The sequence below is a fragment of the Crassostrea angulata genome, unplaced genomic scaffold (genome assembly GCF_025612915.1).
Source record: "Crassostrea angulata isolate pt1a10 unplaced genomic scaffold, ASM2561291v2 HiC_scaffold_58, whole genome shotgun sequence".
Taxonomy (NCBI): domain Eukaryota; kingdom Metazoa; phylum Mollusca; class Bivalvia; order Ostreida; family Ostreidae; genus Magallana; species Magallana angulata.
The window spans coordinates 50,449-71,544 of record NW_026441613.1 but is presented as its reverse complement, the minus strand read 5'-3'; the positions used below and the strand labels follow the sequence as shown (position 1 = coordinate 71,544).

Here is a 21,096-nt window from a genome sequence, read left to right as displayed (position 1 = left end):
TATTCCCACGATTTCATAATAAACTGAACAAGACCAAGCCCTGTGTATACATGTACTTTGTATTCACTGTCCAAATTTCAACACATGTGTATACACATCATCGGAACGCTGTGTATACTAAATATATCAATTGCATGCTTGATTTTATGTTGTCAAATTTGTATCGATTTATCAGTTGATTTATATTATTTTAATTTTTGTGGCATTTTACAGAAAGAAAATTTGGAGAAAAATCATTGCCGGCCGTGAGATCCGAACCCACGACCCTTGGGTCCGTAGGCCAATGCGCTACCATATGCGCCACTGCGCTCATTAATTTCCATCGATGTAATTAAATATTTGAACGATATCAAAAAGGACCATTAACTGATTACAGAAAAATAATAAATAAATGGTGTTTTTTTAACTAAGATATTTTAAAATCTCATTACCTATTTTTATACTCACCAGATATGATTTAGTATTCAATAATCGTTTCTCGTTTAATTACCCTGGGCGTCGGAAGGTATTCATACCCGTGCGGCAAATTTTATCGATAACAGCGGGGGGGGGGGGGGGGTGGGGGGGTCAAGATTAAACCTAATTTGACTCGAAATAATGATATATTCTACGACGTGTCCAATGATTTTTACATTTATGTTATATATCATTGTTACATATTTACTACTATCAGAACCAACGCAAAATCATTGTACTTGATCTTTGTTTCCATTTGACGACATTTAATTTAATTAGTTTAAATTAATGTATGATCATCACACTTGTGACCACACGCCAGAAACACTTCACCGCTCAATTGAACACAGATCGCTGTTATCATCGCCGCTGCAATAAACTGGTCAACAGTGATACATCTTTGCAGAAAAAATCCGACGAAGGTCATTAAATAGATGATAAACATAACATATCCTTTAACCATTCAATTATTGCTCTTTAAATCTAAGTCCCAACGCATTGCCTTTAATCCCAACCCCCCGATCCGGTAGCGATTTACTTCCTGATCACAGCCGTTTAAGTGTGTTCAAAATGCACGGTTTTATGAGCAGGTCCAAGTTGCATATATTTAAATATCGATTATAAATTGCGTGTGTGTGTGTGTGTGTGTGGGGGGGGGTGATAGCGTGTAGTCAACCTTTAACTTCATTTTCCTCTCTTAACATCTTTTCTTTCCAATTTTTAATATTCTCCCCCAAAAGGTTTATTGTGTGTGTGGGGGTGGGGGGGGGGGGGGTCGGGGGGTGGGCTCTATGATAACTCAATTATAATAAAAATCTTTGCTGCAGACATAGACCCCCCCCCCCCCCGGCCCCCAAGTTGACATCCAGATTAATTGCAGCCCCCTGTCCATTACTTTGTTCCTGCTTACACGTGCACAGCTCGATCGGACAACTGCTCTCACGTGTCGTGTGTATGTACCTTTGCTCCGTTGAACAATAGGGTGGTATAATTGGTATACACAGAACGTACCCGTTACAAAGACATGTAAGAATTCTTAGTTAATTGCAAGGTCTGTGAAAGAACAATAGGTGCTAATGAGGTATACACAGTGTGTCTGCTTGGTTCATCTCAGGCCAGCCCACTCTCATCTAAGTTACAAAATCACCCAGAGCTACATAGTAATTAAATTATTAATTTTAACAATATTAGAGGACAAATGTAAAATTATAAAAACACACATGCTGCATTTTCCTTAATTTGGGAAATATTCTCAAACTATTATCCATAAACGTCTGCGGTATCAACAGACGTCTCAACTATCCAGAGTTCATAGAACTAGCGAACCGTTATGATCTATTGTGCTTCACCGAAACAAAAACAGACGACCTGGACACCATCGAACTGGACAATTACGTATTGTTTGCGAAAAATAGACAGGTGTGTGCGCGAATCCGGTCGGGTGGTATCGTCGTCGGGTGCCGTGAAAACTTATCTAAATGTATTACGCCTATAGAAACAGAATGTAGATATGTTTATTGGTTTAGGGTGAAGGGTGAATTGTTTGATTGTGAGAACGATGTTTTATTTGGTTTTGTATACATCCCACCTCAATGTTCAAATTATAGTTCATCAGAAGCATTTAACGAAATAGAACTTGAGTACTTAAATTTAATTTCTCAGTTTGACTATGTGTGTTTAACAGGCGATTTCAACGCCAGAGTATCTGACAAGAAAGATTTTTTTGAGGAAAGTGATTTGTCAAATTTTGAAGTATCGATAGACACAGATTGTGATATCCTAACTGATGTAAACAAGTTAAATATTTTTAACATTAATATTGATAGAAAAAGTTGTGATAAAAAAACAAATTTTTTTGGAAATCAGCTGTTGAATTTTTGTAAAACAAATAGTTTATATATAATGAATGGAAGAGTTAACGGAGATGCAGATAGTGGGAATTTCACCACTACAAGATCAAGTGTTGTTGACTATTTTATTTGTAATGCAGATTTTGTTAAGTTTGTTAAACATTTTGAAGTATTAGATTTTAACTGTTTGTACTCTGATATCCACATGCCATTGACTTGTCAGTTAAGCTGTGAAATGTTAAATAACGAAAATCATATGGATATATCATATCATGTTAATCCTACACAAAGAATCAGATCATGGGATTCAAACAAGTCGAGCGAGTTTTGCCAAAATATAAATACATTAAATTTATTAAAGCTCTACTGACATCATAAAATAGCAACGAACGTAAACAAACAGCCGCCATATTTTATCGATAGACGCCATATTAGTTTGGTGTTCGATTGTTATCTGCTAACCATATATAGGCCTTATACTTCGTCACCCATGAGCGCATTCGTCGATAAACAGAATACCTGTGTACTCCTCGACAAGGTGACGAAGTGCCGGTGTGTGCATAGGCCTAGAGACCGCGGTCGCATCGCAAAGAAGAATTTGAGAAGTTTGCAACAAGTCATGGCATCCAATGTAAGAGTCTTGCATAAAAATGCATATTACACTCAAGCAATAAAGAACACCAACACGCAAATGTGCTCACTTCAAATGTATTTCCACTTTTCATATCTGTCATGCACGCACGCATACTCTGTGTGAATGAAATGCTTGTTTCTAACAAGCGTTTGGAAGCATTGATCGGGGAGAAGCAATTATTTGTAAAAAAAAAAAAAAAAAAACTATTTTTCACTATGATGCTAACATATATTTGATAGGAAATAAATTATAAATATAAACGTTTTGGATTGCAAATTTATGTGGATATCCTTTTTTTTTTATTATAACAAAAAGATTAGCTTTTACACCAAGTCCTCTGATAATGGGAAGGGGGTGATTATGATATGTACTTTTGTATCATAAATAAATAATAATCCTAGGTCATTTTTCTTCATCATAACTAGAGCTATATATATGATTTTGTGATATGTTTAAAAAAAAAAGGCTGATCATTTCTGTGAGAATAAACCTGCGAAATATTATTCTTTTTATGCATCATCACAAAAGAAGCAAATTATGGCATGTATAATTATTTAGCCATATACACATGTAAACTTGCCAATGAAAACTATCTTGCTGTTATCGATACCTTCTTTTATCTTTAACAGGAACTAAATATGCAATTAAATGCCTTTATTCAATTAAAATAATATGGTAAAATAATATCATTTTATCAGTTTTCAATCATGACAGAACAGGAATAATTATCTGAAGTACATCATAATCATGATATTTGAATAAACATCAGCTGCATACAATACACATAAGCAAGCTTCATAAAAATTAGATTGGTGTTCAGAATACACAAGTTTCAAGTTTCTCATTTTCTACATACAAGTAGTAAGCAACTTCATAAAAAAAAAAGATAGATGTAAAAAAATGCATGAATTTTCTCTCTTATCTGTACCATACAAAATTAAAAAGTTATAATTACTAGTACATGTATTACAGACATGGGCACCCTAAAAACTTTTACATATTGAAACTGTATTCTGTTGATACATTATAATATTATACATCAAAATATATTACAAAAAACATGAACCTTTTAATAAATTCATACCTCATTCATGTAAACTACATGTACATGTATGTTATATGGTTTAATTAGTGATTTTTAACATCTTTCTTCAGCATTGTTGTCCGTGTGAAAACAGGGGGAAGTGCAAAAGTTGCATATGCAAGAGGAGAGGCTGCACGAATTGTCTGAACCCGTGTTGCCAGTTCAAGACAACATCCACAAATCAGGAAGTAAGTAAGATAAATTGTTCTCCTAGGAGTGTTGGCCATCTGTTTCGATGTTCACCCTTCTACCGCGATGAGGTCCTCCTAGATCAGAAGGGATATATTTTGTAGATGTTATAATAATTGTTTTTGATTGTAGCCTGCTCGCTATCACCCTTATGCCGCACAGAGCATCCGCAACTCAAGTAAAGGAAATATTCCAAGCCGAAATCAAGTCTTGGAGGCTGCGGCAAGTCCTGAAAATAGACAGGACATTGAAACAGTGTCAACATTGCGAGTAAGTATTTATGAAGTTATCATAGTCTCTTATAATTATACGGCAATATACAAATTAACTTGCCTTCTGTAACTGTATATTTCTGTTCAATGACTACAATTTGCATTTCAGTTATAACTTTTTTCTATCAAATGACTTACTTCAAATATACTTCAAGTTGTTTGGTTTTCAAAATGATATTTATTTTCCTTTAGGAAACTATTTCAGAAATGAATGAACAGACGCTGCGTCAAGTTTTAATTAGAGCAGTAGAAGCTGAACCTGACTTGATGAAAAGTTTCATCGAAGGTTCAAGGCAGGACAGTAACCCCAGCTCAGAAATAGCATGGTGTTCATGTGGGAGATGTCAAGCATTTGATGATCCTCGCATGAACCTATGCTGTTGCCAATCTCCATGCATAACTTCAAAACCAGAATTCAGAAATCTGTGTTTGAGGCATGATGTCTTGGAGATTGCCAACATTCTGAACTGGAGTTATCGTACCAACCTTGAACCTTCATTCACTCCATCTACATTCCGGAACCAAGCGTACAGGAATTTTGTGCTATGGCAACACAGTACCCTTGGAGCAGGCAGGAGAGTGCCAGTCCCTTCATGTGTGTGTGTGGCCATCAGGAGGAGATTTCCACAAGTAAATGGACAATATAGGGGCTACCACTCCGCAAATTCAGACTCTGAATAAATTTATAATGTAAAAAACTTACTTCATTTTTTTCTGCTTTTCATTTCTGCAAGTAAAACCCGAGACCCAGGATTTGATGATCCAGATAAATTGGCAGATATGTTGTCAAGATCTTTTGACTGCCTAGTCCTTGTATAACCTGCACAAGATCTCCCATATATTTCTTTCATGCAGGTTATAATGAGTCCTGAAAATAAATTTTAAATTTTTCTTTTATGCCAAAATAATTTCTCATCATAAACCAATAATACTACACTGTTACTAGTAGTTCATATAATCAGGAGAATAAGGAAGTATAAAAAATCACAAAAGCATGTATCTACTGGTACCTGGAATGTAGGAGTATTCTTTGATTGACTTCTTTTCATAGGCAACCCACTGCTTTGTTTTCCGTGAAAAGTGGGAATAAACATAGGGCAAACCACTCTCTGTGACTTGTGGTAGCCTATGAAGATGGTTGTTATGGTCCATTACAGCTAGCATGTTTCTTATGGTGTAGGAATCATAGCTATAGGACACTCTTTTTGGAACATAGTGTAAAAGGGTATGGCTAAAAAAGTTTTCAATTGCCCAAGTTTGCTGGCAGTTGATATAGAATGCCATACTTCCACACCAATCCCTATTGGTTATTGCTTACCTAAAATATATGTATGTGGTTACAATTATTGCTTATTCATAAGTACAGTAATGAATATTACAGAAATGTACATTCTAGTTCACTTACCTTAGTTCTTGAAAAGCAGAAGAATTTCTATGAAGCCATTTTCTATTTGAAGATAAGGACTCCAAGTTATTTTCAGTATGATGACATCTGCAATCATAGAAATGTAATACAGTACATGTATATTGTAATATTATCTTAGTGAATCATACACAATTTGATACAAATTAGATTGTCAAAATTACCTTCCCCCAGGCCAAAAGTGTTGGTTGGTGACATGATGGAGAATGCCAAACCACTTTTTCAATAACTTTTCTACATTCCCTTTTGATGCACTGAAGCAGTACCAAAAATGGTTAATAATTGGACGAATCCATTGTAGTAAATCTTTGTTTGCTGCCTTCTTGGCTATCTCTCCAAGCAGAAAGGCCAGTTTCTTTGCTTTATGCCAGATGTCTAAACTGTGCTGCAGATGTTTGAATGGGTCAGTGCCTGTAATATACATGTAGTTATATTTTCAAAATTTTCCTTTTAGAAGTAGATATATAATGGTGAATAAATTTCACACAATAATATTTCTTACAATATTATTTAAAATAAAATACATGTATATATACTTACGCATCATGGAAATTATATTTCTGCTAGCTTCAGAAATTATTTCCCACACTACATACGGTGATACATTTAGAATGTAGTTGAGACCTCTCTCAATCAGGAGCCTCTCCATTTTAGGACTGTGTCGTCCAACCTCCCGAGAATCTCCAATCTCCAAATGTATGATGTGTTTTGAATTTACATCCATGAAGACAGCTGTAGACTTGTTGGCACAAAACCCTTAAATATGTTAAAAAATATATTTTTCAGAAAATGTTTTCAGTAAATTAAACAACAAGGCAATAAAATCACAGTCTGTCTAGATGAATGCCTGGCAACGTATTCAGTAAATTGTCCACAATAATGCAATAGTGTAGAGGTAAATGTAAAGACTGTTACCTTGAGTATCATATCTTACATCCACAGCCAGGCTCAGGGGTATCTTTTTCAGTTTGTCACCAATATCTTCCATGTGTTTAGTGAACACTTTCTGTACTGCAACCTAGTTGAAAAGATTTTTAGCATACTTGATGATACATTCATTTTGACAAACATGGTACATGCACTAGTATGTTAGATGGAAATGAAAAAAGGATAACATCATAAAAATAATACTAACAAGTATGAATCTACAATTTATATTTACCGGTAAACCTTCGACGAAAATCAAAAATATTCAATACTTGCAACTTACTCTGTATTGAAGTTGCATTCTATAGAATTGTCTTGCTGATCCAATTGCAAGATTAATAAATTTTGCACCCATGTTGACCTGATCCCATGATGCTCCTGACAGAAGTACCATTAGTTGCAGCAGGATTGCAACAGCACTTCTGCCTCCATAAAATGGTGTTGAGATCCACTTTCCAACATGACCATTCTGTTTCAATAATGACCATTAGTAAATGTGATATTCTTCAAATATAACATTACAAAAATGATCAAGTGAGTACTAAACAAATTACATTATGTATATATATATGGGTACCTCTCATCGACAATCTAACATCCTCCACAAATTAATAAATTTTTCATAGCACATATTCAAAACTATTTTTTTAACTATACAATATGAGTTAATTGACATATATTTGTGTAAAAAATTAGGTAGTGTCCATTTATTTATTTTATGATAACTTACAGTGCAGGTATATTTATACTTTACTCCTGCTGCTATTTTCTCTGCCTCAACAATGGAGGATTGAATGATAGGATCACCACACTCTGTACAGGTGCTCCTTTTCAATAGGTCCAATAGTTCCCTCTCCCCAACAACAAATCTTCTATCGGACAATATGTTCATCTCCTCCTGGTCTTTATCACTTTTGATTTTTAAAGAAAATGCATTTACATTATATTTTACCAGACAATTATGATAGATTTTATAATAAAAATAAGGATAACATATCACTGCAGAGTGAAGAGTGTTACTTTCAAGATTGTCAAGAGAGAGAGAGAGAGAGAGAGAGAGAGAGAGAGAGAGAGAGAGAGAGAGAGAGAGAGAGAGAGAGAGAGAGTATATTAAAAATGCACATGTTACATGTATAATTATTTATGAGTATCAAGGGTAGAAAAAGTTTAACATATTTTTATGATGTACAATGTATGCAAGCCTTACAAGCCTTACAATTTACAAACCTGGATATATTTTGCCACATTTCATTCCTTTTTTCTTCTTCATCATCACCATCACTGCCACCATCATCACCACCATCATCTTCTTCATCATGTTCATCATCAGATGATCCAAATATCTCCTTTATGATATTTTCTACTTCATCAGTATTATCCTGTGGTACATGTAATGTTTTATGAATAACATGATCAATTTATTCCATGTGCATGATGTGTAAACAAATATATATTGACTATGTTCAGATTTTTGTATTTCAATGTGGTATTTATGTAAGCTAATTCAAAATGAATATTTACATAAGGTAAAGTAAAACTGCAATCATACATGTATGTATATACAGCTAGATGTACAAATTAAAAGTAGATAGATTTATAAATTTGGTATCAAGTCATCATGAATATATAAATACATATTGTACATAGAACGCATCATGGTAATGTAAATAATTTGAAAGACATGGTACTTGAAAATACATTACAAATGAATATGATACCAAAATAATTAATCCACAAGAGCTTGAAAAATTATATTTGAATTATCAAATGGGGCCTTTTCCAAAGTATAATTAGCTTGTACGGTTGTTACAGAACTTATATACTGGGGTATGGTTGTAAAGTCTTTGGCACTGTGTTGAATTATACTATACGTAGCACTATTACAATGAACAAATAATAAGCCTAAAACATACATATGATTCACCCCTACCCTTTATATAATTACATTTTCCTCTGAGTGATTATATTACACTGTACTTCATTTTTTATTTTCTTTTTCTTTTATTTCATGTGCAATACCCATATCAATTATCAGCTGATATATCAAATTTATAAAAAAAAAATGTATCATTATCAAATGAATGCTTTTGGTATAAATTTTATGACTTTTCTACTCTGGCCTATAGTGAAAAACAGTAACGTTACAGCACTTGTTGAAACTTCACATATATGTACCCAGTACATAAACTATGTATTAGAGATAACATATAAACTTGTCACATCTTTGTTACTAGACCGAAACATCTGACGTTTTCCTGGCTTTGAAAACAAATCTGATATTTTGTGTGATATTTTACATTGCAGAAAAACATGCCACATACAGACATGGAAATTATGTAAATATCATGAAAAGGCCAGGGAAACATCATATATACAAGTTTGTTATTTACATACTGCTCTTCAATTGGAAATAAGTATTTGGGTGTACATATAACCTTGCCATATCTATGTTACTTACATACTGTTCTTCCATTTCTTCGTCTTCATCATGGATATGATCAACATTATCGTCGACATCTCTGTCAAAATCCATATTTATGGCACTGCTACAATACAAAATAGAGTCTTAAGTGCCACCCAAAGCAACATTTTTGTTTATATAAAACTTCATTCCAATCGTGTCTATCCTAGTAAGCGTTCATCTTCTTGAAGCAATAACTAATAATTTCTCCCTTGTGTTTACACGTTTTCGATGTACATGTACTTTCATTTTCAGTCACCGCTCTGCGCATGGGCAGAGCATATCGTAAACAGTCCGTGCTGGAGGTAGACGCGTGGCTTTTCTCGGTTCGTGTTGAATTCTGTAACACTTTTACAAAGTATATCTATTTCATGTTTTCGTCGTTATTTTTTCAATTGAATGCATGTAAAGGTACAGTGTAAGCCGATATGCTTTTAAAAAATAATTCTTACCTGAGATTTTGGAATTGAGAACCGATAGGCATGTATAGGTATTCGAAATAGAAATCTTCCTTGCCGTGCGCTTGAGCCCGTGTGTTGCCTGCAGTTCTTCAACGTCAAGAATGAGTTGTAAAGTACATGTATTTTATTTTATTTCAGAACTCGGGGCATTTCGGAAACCTTTGCGTTTTGTCGTATGTTTCATATGCCGGAAATTATTTTTTTTTCTTTAGTACTAGTATATGCCTTTTGTATTAGCTGATGCGATCCGAACACGTTGACAATCACAGCAAAATCATTCGTGCGTGACCATTCACCTGGGTAGTACCTGGTTGGCAGATATTAGGGCTATAGAAACTAATATGGCTGACAGTGGCCTGTCGTTTAAATGACTTCAGTAGAGCTTTAAGTATTGAACAAACTATAGATGATAAAGTACGCGACCCTGTCGAAATACAGAAGGAAGATGTAGATTTTTTGTTCAATAGTTTAGCTGATGTACTATTATCCTCAGCCAAAACCACTTTTGGAACATTTTTACCGCGCAATAAAACTTCGGTTAGAAATAGCAAAACAAAACAATGGTTTAATGCGGATTGTTTCACAGCAAGAAAAAATTGTAGGAAAATTAGACGCAAATTCAAGTTATATGGAACCAGCGTGTTTAAATCCGAGCTGCAAGGAGCACAGAAAAAATATAAGCGCACATTAAATAAATCTTACAAAGTTTATAGAAATAACCTACAGCGTAACATTAAAACATTAAGAAGTTCAAATCCAAGAGAATACTGGAAACTCGTGAATGATAAAAGCTGTAACGAATCTAACGATATTAACATAGTAGATTTTTATGACTATTTTAAAACTGTTAACGCGAACGAACATAATTTAGATATTGAATTAGACTATTCTTCCTTCAATGATAAATGCGAAGATACATTTTGTAACTCTTTGCTCAATGACCCAGTTACCGCGGCCGAAATTCTTGAGGTTGTTAAAACTATTAAAAATAACAAATCGCCGGGACCAGATACTGTTGTTAATGAATATATTAAGTCATCCATTAATATCATGATACCATTATATGTTAAACTTTTTAATTTAGTGTTTGATACTGGTATTATTCCGGAAGCCTGGCTGGTCGGGAACATAAAACCAATATATAAGAAAAAGGGTAGTTATGCTGACCCACAAAATTACCGTCCGATTACTCTTTTGAGCTGTCTAGGAAAGGTTTTTAGTTCTGTATTGTGTAGAAGGTTAATTACTTTTGCAGATAATGTTAATCTTATCAGGGAAAATCAGAGTGGTTTTAGAGAAAATTATTCTACAATTGACAATATGTTTGTTCTTTACTCCCTGATTGAACTTTTTTCACTTAAGAAAAAGAAACTCTTCTGTGCTTTTATTGATTTTAAAGCTGCATTCGATAAAGTGTGGAGAATAGGATTATGGAAAAAACTCATTGAATATCAAATTAAAGGGAAATGTTTAAGGGTTGTTGTCAATATGTATAATGGCTGTAGATCAAGAATATTTTATAATAATGATTTTTCCGAATATTTCCCTTGTCAAAATGGTGTCCGTCAGGGAGAAAACTTATCTCCGTTTCTTTTTGCATTATATCTTAATGATCTTGAAGATTTTTTATCACATGAAAATGTCATAGGACTAAAAAGCCTGTCTGAAGAAATTGAACAAAATTTAAATTGTTATCTAAGAATTATGATTATGTTGTATGCAGACGACACTGTGTTGATGTCCGAAACCGAAGATGATCTACAATATCAGCTTCATTGTTTTCAAATGTACTGTGAAAAATGGAAATTACAAGTGAATGTTGAGAAAACTAAAATTATTATTTTTGGTAAAGGTAAACAAACCTCAAAAGTATCATTTCTATACAATGGTAACGAAATAGAAATCGTCAAGGAATTTAAATATTTAGGAGTTATATTTTCAAGAACAGGCTCTTTCTACAGTACTAGGAAATATGTAGTGACGAGAGCTACCAGAGCTATGTACGCAATAATTAAAAAGTCAAGAGAATTAAATCTATCGATTGATTGTCAACTTGATATGTTCGACAAAATGGTTGTTCCAATTTTACTGTATGGTTCTGAATTGTGGGGTTTTGAAAATTTATGTATCATTGAAAAATTGCATCTTAAATTTTGTAAACTTGTACTTAGTCTTAAGACGTCCACACCAAATATTATGATCTACGGTGAACTTGCTAGATATCCATTGTGTGTGAAAGTAAAAATTAGAATGTTGAATTTTTGGATAAGATTGTTGAAAGGTAAAGAATCAAAATTGTCATATATATTGTATAATTTTTTACATAGCCTAACACAAATCAATAATTATAATTTCAAATGGGTTGAATGTATACAGAATATTTTACATGAATGTGGTCTAAGCTATGTCTGGTTGACGCATAATGTAGAAAATGAAAAATGGATTTTAAATGTTGTTAAGCAAACTTTGATTGACCAATTTCAACAAAAATGGGTCTCTGATTGTAACGCATCTAGTAAAGGATTGATCTATAACTTGTTTACCAATAACACTTTTGTACCTAGAAATTACATAAACTCTGGTGCTTATATGAATAAAATTACTACATTAGTTAGATTTAGAACAAGCAACCATAAACTGCCAATTGAGACAGGCAGATGGAACAATGTACCTAGAAATCAACGATTTTGTAATTTATGTAAAAATAACATTGGCGACGAATATCACTATATTATGATATGTCCGGAATTGAAAGAATATAGAAAAGCTTATTTACCATCAATGTATTTTAGACGACCAAATGCTTTCAAATTTTTTGAATTATTTTCATGTAATAAATTAGCTGTTATTAATAACTTATGTAAATTTATCAATATTATTAATAAGAGAGTCAACTCTCCAGGTTGATGTGTACAGTATACACTCTTGCTTTTTGTATAATATTGTATGTATTGTATATTTTCTCTATGTTGTTTTATACAATATGAGAATAAATAAAATGAAAATGAAATGGAAGGGTTTATGGATTTTGTTTAACTCTCATATTCTTATTTAGCCGTAACGTACAAACACCAAATTTTGCAGATTAATTTCACCTAGGTCCACTTTTCAATGATAGAAAATCTTACATTATTAGACTATTTATTCTTTTTTTTATCTAAAGTTGAACAATCCAATACATTTGTATAAAATAAAGTGATCACAACAGCTTTAAAGTAAGTTTACTTTAAATCCAAATTGTTCATTGAGAGAGAGAGAGAGAGAGAGGAAGGGAGGGAGAAAGGGAGAGAGAGAGTAGTTGTTGAACATGAGTTAGTAATTGATTGACAGCTTTATATAATCTATATACAGTCAAATTTGAGTAAGTCTATTAAGAAGAAAGAAGAAAAAGCCAAGTTTCCCATCTCTTATAGAAATCATCTAATCTGCAAATTTTTGTAGCAATATATTTTAGAGTCGATAAATGTCTTTCAATATCTATTACTAATTCATGAATTGATAGTATTTCCTTAGACATCTTTTCCAATAGATATGGGATTTCATAATCAAGAAGATAGAATAAATGTTTGTAGAAATAGGCTCAGGGTGTAGCCCGAATACAAAAGTTATTTTAATCTTATATGCCAAAATATCTGCACGCAGTAGGAATAAATAGGGGAAGATTGGGTCGCCTTGACACAGACATCCTCTGCTATGTTTGAAAAATTTTGAAAGGTTTCCAGCTTGTGTGACTGATGATTCTATATTACATTGACAAGTAGATATCTATGATTGAATGGATGCTCCAAAGTTGAAAAAATCTTAACATTTGTGAATAAATTTCCATGAAACAGTATCAAATGCTTTTTTTTTTTTTTAAATCAATTATGAATAATACACTAGATTTGCCCCCCCCCCCCACCATATGTTGCATAAGATCATATATCAGCTTAGTATTTTCACCAATATATCTTCCTGGAATGAAACCTGTTTGATCAAAACTACTAATTATATCAAGCATATTTTTAATTCTCTGAGCATTACACTCATAACTTATTTTATAAGCAATGTTTAGAAGTGTTATTGGTTTCCAATTGTTTAAATACCATCTTTTGGGATACAGGTAATTATTCCTCGTTTCTGTTAGACTAAGAGTTCCCGAACTTTGCATGTATACCCATATAAAAAATGTGGCAAATAATAAGAGTCCAGGCAGTGATGGATTTACAACAGAATTCTATAAAGTTTTTTGGAACAAGATAGGACATTTTGTGGTTTAAAAACAAAATGTCATATCTTGTTCCAAAAAAACTTTATAGAATTCTGTTGTAAATCCATCACTGCCTGGACTCTTATTATTTGCCATATTTTTTACAACTGTTGTAGCTTCTTTAAAGGAAATTTCACCTTCTAAGGAGTCTCTTTGTTTATAATTATTAAGTGTTTTATTTCAATGTATGTTAAAATTTTATTTTGATTATAGATAATGTTTTCATTTTTATTTTAAACATTCTTATAAAAACTTTTTAATTTCATTCATTCAGATTCATTCAGAATTTTCCTTTGGTTTGTAATTTCTTACAAATTATCAAGTTCTCATGTGTCGTGTGTATATAGTGCTTGCTCTGTTGATTGTAGCATTAGGAGAACAATAGGGTGGTTTATAGGTATACACAGAATGTGCCCATTACAAAGACTTGTAAGATTTCTTTGTTAATTGCAAGGTCTGTGAAAGAACAATAGGTGCTAATGAGGTATACACAGTGTGTCTCCTTGGTTCATCTCAGGCCAGTTCAGCACTCTCATCTTCTAAGTTACAAAAACACACAGGGCTATACATTCTACTAATAAAATTATTCATTCAAACACATTATTAGAAAAGAAATGTAAAATTGTAAAAACATACATGCTGCATTTTCCTTAATTTGGGTAGGGTTTATTGATTTTTTTTTAAACTTTCATACTCTTATTTAGAGTGTTTTGACATAATATATATGTACAAACACCAAATTTTGCAGATTAATTTCACCTAGGTTCACTTTTCAATGATAGAAACTCTTACAGTATTAGAATATTGGACTATCTAATCTCTAATTAAATGTACAATTAATTGTATCTATACATGACATGTACATATTCTGGGTATATACATACATGTATTTACATGGATGTCAAGTTTCATTTATATCAATATCATCCTGGTCTCAATCAATTTAATTCAATTTTTATACATCCTGAAAAAGTTATCATGATATGCCAAAAAATTACATTGTTTCTTCAATGAAGTGTTTCTAAAAATACGCAAACCCATCAGCATTTCTTGAATCTCCTAAAACAATGTCCATGCAGTCCAGTCTTTGATAAATGCAATCATACAATGCATTATTTTGTAGTAATGAGGTTAATTCTTAAAATTATTGATATTTTCATAATCTCATTATTAATCAAGCTCTGTAACTTGATACATTAATATGTTATCCTATTGGGAATGCATAACATTAAACTAAACAAGTCAAAATTTCAAAAGTCTATAAACTCGGTCAGCTATAATTAACTACATGTAATTTGCATGTATCTCTGGTATTCATTGAGTGCTCAGATGATAAGTCTTATTTGGGTCACACAAAATTGTAGATCATAATTAACACATAATTTTTGCAATAAAACAAATACTGCTATATGCTACTATGCCAGATAATCAGTAACCTTATGGCGAATTTGGATTGTACATGTAGATGTACATGTAATATCAAAATACAATTTTATATTTAACTGAATAGCGCGTACTTGTCACTAAGATTTATGGAATCATACCAGCAGGATTTTTTTGGATAATGAAATTCAAATTATGACTGCATTGTTTTATCCATTAAGTAAACATACATGTAAATGTCAAGGAGGAGAAAAATCCATTCAATGACTTAGTGGCTAATTTTCTTATCAATCTTTTTGTATTATTGAAGATCAATTTATTAAGGTTCTAATATTTTTTTAAATATGAAGATTGAGATAACAATTATTTGCTCTAATTAATATTTATATTGACAATCAGGGAAAATGAGCTGCCAATGCACTAGCGGTATTAGAAGTTCTTGATCAGTTATCAGTTGTATTCGATACCTTATTACACCTCATAATATTTATCCAAGAATAAGGGTTGTCTGCCGCAATCTACATTGAACTATATATTATGTAGAACTAGTTAAACTTTTTAAATACATGTATAATTTTATCACATACATGCATATTGAGAAACAATCTATGTTAATTTTCTAAATACAACTGAGACAGTTTTTTTGTCGATTAAAGAAATATGTCAATTAGATAATTATATACATGTAGTGGATATAGTGTATTTCTTACATGTGGGTCGGGGCGGGGTTGTTAAAAATTGTTAAAATTGTTCTGCATGCAAAGGTAAACTTAATCCTTTCAAATGATTATACACTAACTAGAGGAGCCCAATCTCAATTTGTTTTCTAAAAATTTTACCTTTCTTACTGGCCAGCATGCACAAGCCCCTAGTAACTGCTGGAAGCAACTGTACTTGGGATATTGTCTACTCATGCAAAAAATTATCAATTATTGGGGGGACCCATACATTCTCTTTTTCAAGCACAAATCAAAAAGTGAAAATTTTGGCAACATTGTTACAGTAGCATTTTCTTAATCTATTCGATAAAATAAACAACCAATATTAAAGTGTCATTATATGAACAATGGACATGTGCTCCACTCCCCAACAAATGATTGCAATAATCATTCTGACTATACTCCTAAAATAACCATTCAAATGTCTGGTTTCCCCCCTCCTTTTTCATAAATTAGACAGGTCTTTCAGACAAAACTATAAATTTATCCACTGCCATCTTTGACATTAATTCTAATAGTTTATTTCTCACAAAAACACTTTATAATCAGTCTGAATCAACGCTAAGGCTGTGCAATTTTAAGTAGAAATTTTCAAATTTAATCTTATTTTATTGAAAAATAAAAAAGTTAATTCTGTTTTAGTAACATCCCCATTCCCGTCTAAACCAATCACCTTGTACCGGGTAATAACCCATACCAAAAAAAAGCACTAAAAAGTTATACCTATGAGCCCTTAAAAAAGTTACAAAAAAGTCATAACTAAGTTAGCACAATTTGGAACCATCTGATCAATTATGGTTCCAAATTAGCATCAAAAAGTTATACCTATATTGTAACTTTTTCTTAAGTACAAAAAAGTCATAACTAGAGTGTAACTATTGACAATTTATTTTTCTCATAAAAATAAATAGGTATAAAAAAGTTATCAAAAAGTTATAATAAAGTTATCATTTAGGTACAAAAAAGTTACAAATTAAAGTTACAGAAAAGTTATCATTTAGGTACAAAAAAGTTATACATATAGGTATAGAAAAGTTATCATTTAGGTACAGAAAAGTTATAGATGTAGGTACAAAAAAGTTATACATATAGTTACAGAAAAGTTATCATTTAGGTACAGAAAAGTTATACGTATAGTTACAGAAAAGTTATCATTTAGGTACAGAAAAGTTATACATTTAGTTACAGAAAAGTTATACATATAGTTACAGAAAAGTTATCATTTAGGTACAGAAAAGTTATAGATGTAGGTACAGAAAAGTTATACATATAGTTACAGAAAAGTTATCATTTAGGTACAGAAAAGTTATAGATGTAGGTACAGAAAAGTTATACATAAAGTTACAGAAAAGTTATTGTTTAGGTACAGAAAAGTTATAGATGTAGGTACAAAAAAGTTATCATTTAGGTACAGAAAAGTTACACAGAAAAATTACAGATGTAGGCAAAAAATATCTATCTGTATCATAAACTTCAGATAAAAAAAAAAACCCTGGTACATGTACAGGTGTTATACTGATGAAAAAAAAGTCCCTAATGTTGACATGAACTTTTCATCAAATTGTTTTTGCTTTTGAATAGTAATTTAAAATCATATCTGTTCATGTGAGCAGAAGAACACAAGTCAATGTTTTTGTTAATCAATATGTTTACTGAATTATATTTACATCTAATGAGTATGCTTTCCTCCATTTCTTATGGAAACTTATAGTTAACGCCTTGTTTAACGATTGGTCGAAACCTACAATGACCTTAGAAAAATCATTGAAATAATAAGGATATCAATGCAGACTCACATTCCCGTTGAAGACAATTTGGCTGTTTCTTTTAGCTAACGTACTGATGCACATTAAAAATAATATAGTAAATTTAACTTACTCTTTACAAACAATTTATTAATTTGTTAAAAGAAAGATGTAAATATTAACAATATAACTTTCTTTGACGATTCATGCAGGTAATGAAGGGAGCAATGATTGCAGAAAAAATTTACATAACTCGCTAATGCGGGTAATGTATTTTTTCTGCAATGTCGCTACATTCATATCCCGCATATGTCACCAAAAAAGCATTTTATTGTTTACATAATTATCTCAAATCATTACAGACCCTATATGCAAGTTTTTTAAATAAAGCAATAATCTAACATAAAAGTATTTGGGATTACATGTGTGTCTAATGTTCTTGCTAAATTTGAATAGAAAGTTTGAAAAAACATTATTTTGTAAACCAAAATTTGACCAAAACCTTCATAATTAAAGCATGTTTTAGGTTAAATTCCTAACATATACTAGCATGATTTTGTTCCAAACATACTAGTATGATTTTTAAAACAGTCCTGGTTCTAGATGATACCAATGACCTGCAGTAATTTATCAGCAAACAACTGGATCTGTTTCTTGAATCTGTTGAACTTCCTAAAATGTATAAAAAAGAATGTTTCATTATGGCAATTTCTTACTACATGTACTTTCATTGTAACTGTTAAAATCCTTGACAACTACCTTATACTTAAAACAGAAAATTATATAGCATACCAAGTTGAATATATATGTGACCAGCACCTGGCAGGTGAAAACTGGTTTCTGTTTACATGGCTGCATGTATTTCTATGGGAACGGTTGCTCTTGCATCTGATCTCTTTCATAGTATTATCCTCGTCCTCCATTAATCTAAAAGAAGGCAATAATATTTAAAACATGATACTGTTTGACAATTTTCAATATATGTAGCATAAATTATTATTAAATATCAGTAAAACTTTTCAATTCTCTGTTGACCTAGTACCCCCCCCCCCCCTCTAAAAAAAAAGTCAACATTGATACAGCATGCAGTTGCCATTATATTCTCAGATTTACAATAATTCATTTACTAAAAGATATACATAATATATGGTTAAAAATTTAAAATCTGTATATCTTTACTTGATAAACACACACACTTACTTTTTTCATCTTGTATTAATGATGTATCTTCAATCTGGTGTACAGTCTGCTAGCTGGACTTGGTTGGGATTTTTTCTGCAATACAATGATACTCTTTTTAAAAGAGTCGGCCATAATTTGATTACATATAGAATGTACATCACTAGATATTCATGGCTGCATAGACTTTGATATAGATGATAAAATCATGCACTTCTTATTAGAATTCTAGAAATATTCCAAATGTAATTCATTTCTAAGTGCAAAGCAATAATATAGAAATTGAGATAAGCAAACACAAATGAATTATTTAAAATGACTTGTTTGTACATCAGACTTACCCTGAATGGAAATGGTCATCCACAACTAAAGCCATATCATCCAGGTCTTAAGCATGTCTATCTTTATGAAACCACTGCTTGCAGTTTCATTACTACATACAACACGCTGTGATTCTGCATATTTCTTGAAAAAATCAGGAAAATCTTCACAACAACTCCTGTCTTCTTTGCCCATTTCAAAATTTGATGGCGGAATGGCAATTGTCCAATCAAAATTCACGAAAGTCAAAGTTTGAAATTTTGGCCAATCACGATACAGCCACGATTAATACCGGGATAAATCTTTAAAATTTATTTTGGTTAAAAAACAATATTATTTACTTAATATTATCTAAAGAATTCTGCATTTAATTGAAACAAATTTAAGTAATATTTTCTTTCCTTACAACCTGTTAGTTTATTAACCGATCATCAAAACTGGGCATTTCCGGTCTCAAGAGCCGCCATTTTGAATAATTTGAGGGAATTTTAAAAACTAAATCAATTTAAATACCAATGCATTTTTACAATTGATGAATATGTAAAACCAAAAATTATAACACCTTTTTTAAATAAAACATGTTTCCCAAAGTTTATAACACAGTCCTTATAGCTATGTGCTGTTATAAATTACGATGAGAGATAGGCTAGTACTGGGAAAACATACAGATGGAAATAGCAGTACTATTCTTTGTTAACAGCATGTCTATTAATGAAATATGTGAATAAATATGATGAACCCATCTCATAATAACAAACAATGCTACCACCCCTCCCCAGCCCCCCCCCCCCCCCTTTCTTCGCATGCATTCGATGTCGTGGGAAAATTTAGAATCAATTTCTAGAAATCTACTCTATTCCTTTCTTCATGGGGTAGGCCATGAAAAGTTGGAAAAATTTTCAGTGATAATATAAAGTTGATGCTACCCCTTAGTATTTAACAGTGTTTAAACGAAATCGTAATATGTCTAATGATGTTCAAGAGACCGATAACAAAATAATGCTTGCAGGAGCAAAATAAAAAATGTCTGCTGGTCAAAACACACACATCAACTTTTTATCTTAAACAAACATCAGTGTCATCACAGCACGGACTAAGCATGACCTCTTTAGACACCCTTTACTGTTAACCTGGGATGTGTGTGCGTTCAGGCGGAAAGTGATTTCCTGTTTCTGTCTTATAAAAACAATAAAATTTTGGACAGGTGTTTGTGTTGCAATTGATGGACTGGATACCCGTTATAATGGTTATGTCATTGTTTTCAAACAAATCTTAGTGATTTTACTACCCAGTGTGTGATCAACCTACAACCTACATCTAACCCCCCCCACCCCCCCCCCCCCCCCCACTTATCGTGATTTTTATAAAAAACAAAGTTATAACGATATTTTATATTAGTTTTTAGATTTATTGTGATAAAAGTCTACTTTAGACTTGAACCTCTTGGATAAGATACTCTTAAATTTTTAGTGTAAAAATGACAAAGTCCAAACACATTCACAAATTGACTAAGTTCAATATAGGTACATTTTAGTTATACTGAAAAGTTTCTAAGTTCAATGTAGGTACATTTCAGTTATACTGAACATTTTCTAAGTTCAATGTAGGTACATTTTAGTTATACTGAAAAGTTTCTAAGTTCAATGTAGGTACATTTTAGTTATACTAAGAAATTTCTAAGTTCCATGTAGGTACATTTTAGTTATAGGGCAAAAAGTTTAAGTCCAATCTAGGTACAAAAAA

General features: G+C 32.0%; 1 protein-coding gene, 1 long non-coding RNA gene and 1 pseudogene across 2 annotated transcripts; 1 reads left to right on the top strand and 2 right to left on the bottom strand.

The window, feature by feature from the left end:
- The first annotated feature begins 4,690 nt into the window (after window positions 1-4,690).
- Window positions 4,691-5,166, top strand: LOC128168848 (P2X purinoceptor 7-like). Its single transcript, XM_052835006.1, has one exon. The coding sequence runs from the start codon at window positions 4,693-4,695 to the stop codon at window positions 5,164-5,166; it is 474 nt and encodes a 157-aa protein (XP_052690966.1). The 5' UTR covers window positions 4,691-4,692.
- Window positions 5,163-9,450, bottom strand: LOC128168847 (uncharacterized; annotated as a pseudogene).
- An 8,861-nt stretch (window positions 9,451-18,311) lies between these two features.
- Window positions 18,312-20,061, bottom strand: LOC128168846 (uncharacterized). The gene is made up of 4 exons (XR_008241465.1): window positions 19,374-20,061; window positions 19,054-19,128; window positions 18,646-18,780; window positions 18,312-18,525 (listed from the first exon to the last, which is right to left on the bottom strand). It is a non-coding gene; the product is annotated as an uncharacterized LOC128168846 (long non-coding RNA).
- Window positions 20,062-21,096: the final 1,035 nt, after the last annotated feature.